An 8,675-nucleotide genomic window follows, 5' to 3' on the forward strand; every position below is an offset into this window, starting at 1 on the left:
AAATTAATAGTTCATTTTGGCCAACGGTAGCAGCGCGGACGGATGTGACATCAGGCGCCGATATTATGCAACGTGCCTCGTATTGACAAATTCTATTAATAAATCAGCAATAAATTGGTTCATTAGCTATGCTTTGGAAAACGTGATCAGCCATCTGCGGGTTCTCTGAATTCATCGTGCGTAACATGAGATCGCTTAAAACTACTACTGTAATTAATTTTTGAGTTTTGAGTTTTGAGAGGAACACATTTATGCTTAATTTCCGGGAATTGTTTCGTTTAAAATTATTGCTTCTGTTCCTGAATTCTCTTTCAAGAAACAAGTAACACACAAGATATTGATCAAAAGAGATCACTTAATAAATTTAAAATTTCGTTACTATAACAACGTAACTATGTACACTTCGCAAAACATCAAATCGATCTAAATAAAATAATTTCTAAATCTTTCCCGAAAAACAAAAAAATAATGGCGTTTTTAAAGTCACTTTGCTTTGTTTAGGTTCTGTAATTTAAAGTTTCTTTACCTATATCATTCAATTGTTTAGCAACTACAATAAAGCGCAACACCGTTAGATTAGTTCAGTTCAAGATTAGAATGCTAAGTTGTTCTTCAATATTTAACAAATAATCCTTATATAAATGTAAGGCGAAATTTTTGACAGGTGTACCGCTGCATTGGAACCGCTGTACAAAAGTGAGCGAGAGTAAGAGAAAGAGAAGCAACGATGTGACAATGGATTATAAAACGTGGAATTTGGGTAATAAAAGGAGAAGTTGCGATCACGTAGCGGCAGCAAGACGTTCGTTGTCCAGTCGTCGTTATTTCATCATCCAGATCCGAAAACTACTCCTTTACATTTGGTGTCAGAAGTGGGATAAGAGTCCTATAGGACAGAAGATCGTATCGATTCCTATTGGATAGCAGAAGAATAGCGGTGCCTTGTGGATAACAATAGGATAGTAGTGCCTATCGGATAGTTGCGCGTATCGGTGCTTATCATATAGTGGTGCATATCGGGAGTTATCGAACAGTGGTGCGTATCGGTGGTTATCAGACAATAGTGCGTATTGGATACGATGGATATCCCATCAAGTGTAGAAGAATTAGTGGAGCAGTATACTCGTACCGGCTTGGTAAAAAGGTGTGAGTCCTTGGGACTAGGCACAAGCGGCACGAAGGAAGAGCTAGCAGGCAGGATAATAGAGCATAGTGAAGGGGCAGGTCAAGACACCACTGGGATGTGTGATTATTTGGATGCGATAGCAGGGTCCAGCATCACGGCGCATGAGAACGTAGATCGTGAGGCCCGGGGCGTGTCCATCTCCTTCAAAGATGTGCAGGACTATTTGCCTACTTTTTCCGGAACGGAAGACGTGAGCGCGTGGGTTGTTGAGTTTGAAACGAGTAGCAAACTGTTCAAATGGCGCGACCTGCACAAGCTGGTCTACGCCAAGCGCGTCCTGGTAGGCGCAGCCAAGGCTTTTGTGAAAAGCATCCCAGAAGTTTGTTCGTGGGATGAACTGAAGTGTGCGCTCGTAGACGAATTTGAAGAAAAGGTGTCCAGCGCAAGTGTTCACGAATCGTTGCGTAAACGAAAGAAAAATGCGGAAGAAACATACGCCGAGTATATTTACGCTATGTGTGAATTAGGCAAAAAGGGACATGTTGACGAAGAATCCCTATGTGAGTATGTAGTGCAGGGAATTGACGATAAACCTTCAAACAAAGCGTGTTTGATCGGTACGAAAACTGTAAAAGAGCTGAAAAGTCAAATAAAAACGTATGAAAAATTGACCGCGCTGATCCGAGAACAGCAATCGAAACGACCGGGTACTGCTAAGAACCCAGAAGGAAACAAACAACAGACGCCAACTGTTAGTGTGAAATGCCGTAAATGCGGGAAAACGGGACATTTCGCAAAAGATTGTCCGAACAAAGCAGATGGACCTGTGTGTTTTGGGTGCGGCAAGCCAGGCCACCGTGCTAGGGAGTGCAGTGAAAAATTCAGTGCTTCGGGGAACGCGAACCTAATCAGTGGTGATAAAGGAGGAACGGTCACCATGAAGATCGTAGAAAAAGAGTTGATCACTCTTTTTGACACCGGAAGCCAGTATAACCTCTTGTCAGAAGGTGCTCAAAAGGCTATCGGTTGTTTGAGCGTCACACCCACCGAAATGTGGTTTAACGGATTCGGAGGGAAGCGAACCGCAGCTTTGGGCACAGTGAAATCGAAAGTGACAATCAATAACGACGATTATCCGGAAATTGAATTTTACATTGTTCCCACTTGCAGCATGAGCTATAATGCAGTGCTTGGGAGAGAGGCGTTGAAAGTGATGGACGCTACCGTAACACAACACGGGATAGAAATACGCCCCAAAAAGAATAAGGAAGAGGAGCGTGATAGTGACGTGTTTGTGTGTGAAACGGACCAAATAACGGTTCCACCTAAATTTCGTGAAGAAATCGCTAGTGTGGTGAACCAATACGAGGAAACGCGGTGTGAAGACAATTGTCCAGAGAGTCCGGTGAAATTAACAATAGTGCCCAACGAGCGTATGATTCCTTTTCGACACTCACCAAGCCGATTGGCATACCCAGAAGAAAAAGCGGTGGACGAACAGGTGGAAGAATGGAGAGTGAAAGGAATTGTACGAAATTCATCCTCGGACTTTGCTAGTCGTGTGGTCGTAGTGAAGAAAAAGGATGGTAGCAATTGTGTGTGTGTAGATTTTGGGAAACTGAACAGTATGATTCTAAAGGATGGATTCCCGATTCCAATAATCGACGATGTTTTGCAAAAACTTCAAGTGTTTATGCGTTTTGTGAACTTTGTTTTTCGGAAGTTTGTGAATAACTACGCACAGATTGCGCGTCCACTCACTAATCTGTTGCGTAACGGCGTAGAGTTTAAAATGGAGAAACAAGAGTTGGATGCGTTCGAGCAACTAAAGCAGGTACTGGCAAGTGAACCGGTGTTGCGGCTGTACCAGAGAGAAGCGAAAACAGAGCTTCACACTGACGCATCGAAAGAAGGATATGGTGCTGTTTTGCTTCAACGCTACGATGGTAAGTTTCACCCTGTATTCTTCTGGAGCAACGGATGCAAGACAACGGATGCAGAGGCACGAAAACACAGTTATGTTTTGGAAGCTAAGGCGGTGTATCTTGCGATCAAGAAGTTTCGTCATTACTTACTAGGTGTTCAGTTTAAGCTTGTAACGGATTGTAGTGCGTTTAAGCAAACGCTTCAGAAACTGGAAGCTCCACGAGAAGTGTTACCGTGGGTAGTTTACTTGCAAGATTTTTCTTTTGAGACAGAACACAGATCTGGGACCAGGCTCAAACATGTTGACAGTTTAAGTCGTTATCCGCTGCGTGTAATGATCGTAGGGAGCGAAGTAACAGCGCAAATACGAGATGGGCAAAGAAAAGATGAGATGATAAAAGCGGTATGCGAAATACTTGCTAAGCAACCATATGGATCATATAAGCTCAAAGGAGGTCTATTGTATCATACAGCTGAAGGAATTGATTTGATAGTAATTCCAAAAGGAATGGAAAGAGAACTAATTGTGAATGAGCATAACAATGGGCATTTTGGTGTACAGAAAACTATACACAGCCTAAAACAAAAATACTGGATACCTCATGTAGAACAGAAAACCAGACGAATTATTGATAACTACGTGAGATGCATTATTTACAACAAAAAAGTAGGGCTCAAAGAAGGATATTTACACCCTATCGAAAAGGGAGATAGACCGTTGCAGACGTTGCACGTAGATCATGTAGGGCCAATGGATCCGACTAACAAAAGATACAAATATGTTCTAACCATAGTCGACGCATTTTCGAAATTTGTGTGATTGTATCCCACAAAAACAACAAGTGCTGAGGAAACAGTTAAGAAATTAGAATGTTGGTCCACCATATTCGGAAATCCAGAGCGAATAGTTAGTGATAGAGGGACAGCTTTCACTTCATTACTCTTTGCGGAAAATATGGCCTTGTAGGGGACTATACACAAGGCGTCAGGAAAGGCCGAATGTAAGGCGAAATTTTTGACAGGTGTACCGCTGCATTGGAACCGCTGTACAAAAGTGAGCGAGAGTAGGAGAAAGAGAAGCAACGATGTGACGATGGATTATAAAACGTGGAATTTGGGTAATAAAAGGAGAAGTTGCAATCACGTAGCGGCAGCAAGACGTTCGTTGTCCAGTCGTCGTTATTTCATCATCCAGATCCGAAAACTACTCCTTTACATAAATTTAAGAAATTATTACTTTTTGGTCGTATTAAATTTTTACTCAAATATCATTCAATGTAACTCGTAAAATAGACACAGCTACAAGAGATCTCTCTCGCTTTCTCTCTCTCTCTCTCTCTCTCTCTCTCTCTGTCTCTCTCCCTCTCTCTCTCCCTTCTTAGTGTAATGACCTTCTAGGCAATGTTTACCATTTATGGATTTCTAGACTTAAGCTTACCACGATGCCCGATCAGTCCTTGTTGAGGGGGGATTGGTTCAAATGGGGTTTTGGACCGGTTCTGTCGTGCGAAGGCTGGTGCCGCTACCAATGCATGTTAAAGCTACACGATATATTTTATATAGAATAACTAACCCACTTCTTATTGCAAAACCGTACAACTTCAAAATATGTGACGAACTAAATTTAAAAAAATACACAATAATGTTCGATTCTGCCATTCGCAGATTCGAAATCAAATGTGCAATCGAATAAATGTGAAAAATCAAATTTCTTTTCTTTTTTATTCTTTTTTATCAAACGATCAATACTCTTAATTCGTATACGTCTACGATATTTTTTTAATATTCTTTGCAATTGTTAAACCATGCAATGCAATATCAATGTGCCAGGCAAATACACCGAGCTACCCCAAACATTCATTTTCCACGTTACACAAGCCTTATATTTAATTAAAAATATTTTTAAACATCAACAAAACGTTTAATTAACATTTTCATTTCGCATGATATTGCCGAAAAGGTTGTGTAATGTTTAACCTTTTTATTGGACGGCTACTGGCGCATTGTAATATAGTTTTATCAACCACGTTAATGGTATAGAACGAAAACACAACTCCCGTCATCTACGAATGATCGATTTTCGGTGGCTTGCAATGACAAAATGCAAATAAAATTAAACTGTCCAACATGTCAGCCGGTTGGTGAAAAGCAAAAGCGTGTTCCTATTTGAATTTGCACTCAAAATCCCGACCCGGTGGCAAATCACGAAACCGAAACTGGAATAAAGCACAAGTTTTGTTTCACTTGTACAACCTACGATTTACATTCCGGTACAAACCACTCGAGTTTCGACCACCATGCGGGCATTGTTTTGTGTTGCAACGGTTTGATTTGGAGATTTGTTTCATTTTTTGCATTTTGAACTGTTCAACTTTCGTTGAATCGTGATATCTGCGTCTCTCCCACCCGATCGCTCCCAATCGCTACCAATGTGCGCATTCAATATTGTCAATTTGGGGAGCTATCATCATCAAATATCTGATTACAAACGATACTGTTCCTTGCTCCAGGGAGAAATGTTCGACAGACAACTGGTTGTTAGCAGGGGGGAATTAAATTCCAAACGCTGGCGTCATTTTCTTTTTTCGCACCAGACAGAATTGTTTTGCATCATTCATTCATCGTGACCACAATAGGTTTTACCTTTGTTTTGTTTCGTGTTTTAAATGTCAGTAATGTAATAACATAACACATTTTTCCTTATTTTCAGCGCTGAAATACTAAAGCAAGTACGTTTAGTATGACAAATAAAACGAATAGAAAGTAATATTTGAAATAGAGACCTTTTCTGCAATTGTTTTTCTTTTATTTGTAAAATAATGTTGAATTTATCCTTGTATAAGCATCCCACATTTTCTTGGTTACTTCCTGGTTATTTCTTAAAAGTTTGTATATATATATGCATATTCAAGTTGGAAAATTAATTGTTTGTAATACACTAATATCAATGTACGAAGCCCAACTTTAAAAAAGCTTACCGGGTTAATGAAAATATCGATGCCTGATTGCAATGAGTTGCAAAATCAAAATCTGGAAAGAATTAGAAACAGACATTTTTATTGATTTTTTCATCATCAGGTTTGATAATATTTGTTTTATGATCCAAAAATAACGTTCTTTAAAAACAAAAATGAAATATTGCTCAATTGATCTAAAATATACACAAAACAGTTTACCATGTTTATTAAGTGCAGTGACGATAGTAATAATCACATAAAAAACATCACAAAACAACAGCGGTACAAATTTCTTGAAGAAATGACATTGAAATTTTATTACCAAATCCCTTGAAGTTATGCTTACAAGGTAGTATTACTCTTTTTGTTATATGCATTCATTACCGCTTCGTTGGTTGCTTAAAACAACGCAAATACTGTAGATCTGTACGATACACTAATGAGATAGGTCGGTTTGTTGGCTTCCATTTGAATTGCATCAATAGTTCTGATTAATTCCGTAGAAATCGTATAAATTATCCTTTCTTACAATTTTATTTTTCACACACAGGCCAGGTAATTTATTTCCACCATTTCCAATGAGTGATGCGTTGAAGGATATTTTATGAAACAAGACAAAAAAAAGTTGCACAAAGGAGTTGCCCAGCATGTACGCCTGTGAGTGAACGCTTATAAACGAATGGTAGCGGAAACAAGGGAAAAAGATAAAGTTTCATCTCCCGAAACCAAAGCAAACCCGATCCGGTAAAAAACCTCGTATCGAAAAACTGATTAAAATTTGCTCATATATAAAATGAGGGATGTAGGTACCGAGCAGTGAACAAAGAAACGTGGCTTGTGAAGTACGGGAAATCGGATAAAATCATGGCGAAACGAGAGAAAACTTTGCCTGAGGAAATACTGTGTCTTTTGTGCTCTCGCAGCAAATTTTTCACCGGTTCTTTGAGTGGGGTATTCTGATGAAGAAACAGATACAAAGTTATGAGTAATTTTAATTGATACTCTGGAATACTGGTACTATCTTTTTTATGAAATAATGTTGACAATAAATTACAATAATATCAACAGCTTAAAATATTGAATTCAATGTTGCTCGATAATTGCGTTAATGAAACAAAACACGAAACGCATTAAGTAATTTGAATAAAATACATACACACGTGTTGTTGTTTGAAGTGGATTAAAATTAATAACTTATCCCCCATGTTTTAATTACGAACAATAAAACAGCTACTCATTGTTTAGTTTTCTCATTTCGCGGTTTGCTTGTGGTGTGTGCAGGCTCGAAATGTATGTTCAATAGTGTTGTACAGTTTAGGATTTTTGACTGGCCATGACTAACCATTTGGGTTATGCAGTAAAACCGTTCGATTGTGTACGATTAAATTCATTTCATTTCATTTGATTTCAATCCAAAAAGTTGGAATTTTAGATTTGTTTATCGTATAAAATTATAATAAAAATTTCAAGCTTTAATTCTTCGACCATTCAATATCGCAATCAATAGCACGGTAAATATAGAGGCCAACAACCTTTGCAAAATTGCACAGGCACAAACTTCACGACTTTGTCCCGCATGCATCGCTCCACAAATCAACCATTAATGTGTCTTTCAATTTCACAACACCGTGAACCATATTGTCCACCATGGCCACCGAAGGCAATGGACGAAAAAGAGATTAAACGGCGTGCAGCTCCGTTGGGAAATTTTCAATTCCATTTCATTTGCTCTCGAACGAATCCACTCATCCACCGTTTTCGCGGCCACGATCGTATTACCGGGCGAGGTTCTAAATGAAGTGATAACAGTTTCCAATTTGCTAAATCACCAACGATTAATCCCTTTTCCCAATTTTACACTTAATTGCACTACCAGTGCCAAATGGCGTTGTTAGAAGCACAGCGCTTAAATGGCATTGACTTTAAATGTTCTTCTTTCCTTTAAATCATATTGCATTCCCCGTTCAGAGGATGTTGCGTCGACTGTTTTTAATTAAATGGTGTAGTATCGAGTGTATTTTTTAATTGTCAAAGAATAGCGATACCGTTTGTAAAATTTCCTACCCAAGCAAAACGCTTACTTAACATAATTAGAAAACCATACTTAACGCTACAATCAACTCTCTTACACCTTTCAGTATTTTAGCCGTTAAACGAAAAATACAAGATGCGAGAAGCTTATCGTTGTAATAAATGTTTCTTCGTTTTATTTTAACGGTTAATTGATTAATATTTTTTTTTTTCGTTAGAACGGCCTGGCCGTATCGACTTATTTTACCACGTAGCCGGATAGTCAGTCCTTGCTACGGGGGATTGGCCCGGATGGGATTTTGGTCCAGTCCGTTCGTGTGAAGACCGGCGCCACTACCATCATGCCACCGGGCCGGGTTAATTGATTAATATTAACCAAAGAAATGTAGCTTCATCTAATATAGGCCGGAATCATACTTTAAGCCAGTTTTTTGTATGCGTTTTGAAGTTTGCAGACTTATCAGGTTACAGCTCGCCAAACAAATGGCAAGTCAAGTTAAACCTAGGAAAGAAGGATTAGATTGTTTTTCTAATGAAAACAGCTAACCCAGGCTCGACAAATGTCAAAACAAAGAATTTTGCTAGCTGGTCTGAGCCAGGTTAAGTCATGTTTCCCGTGTGCGAAAAATGTAAAC

General features: G+C 39.0%; 1 protein-coding gene across 1 annotated transcript; it reads left to right on the forward strand.

The window, feature by feature from the left end:
- Positions 1 to 1,241: 1,241 nt before the first annotated feature.
- Positions 1,242 to 5,776, forward strand: LOC128718332 (uncharacterized). The gene is made up of 2 exons (XM_053811962.1): positions 1,242 to 3,072; positions 5,763 to 5,776. The coding sequence occupies exons 1-2, from the start codon at positions 1,242 to 1,244 to the stop codon at positions 5,774 to 5,776; spliced, it is 1,845 nt and encodes a 614-aa protein (XP_053667937.1).
- Positions 5,777 to 8,675: the final 2,899 nt, after the last annotated feature.

Source organism: Anopheles marshallii, chromosome 2 (assembly GCF_943734725.1).
Source record: "Anopheles marshallii chromosome 2, idAnoMarsDA_429_01, whole genome shotgun sequence".
Classification (NCBI taxonomy): domain Eukaryota; kingdom Metazoa; phylum Arthropoda; class Insecta; order Diptera; family Culicidae; genus Anopheles; species Anopheles marshallii.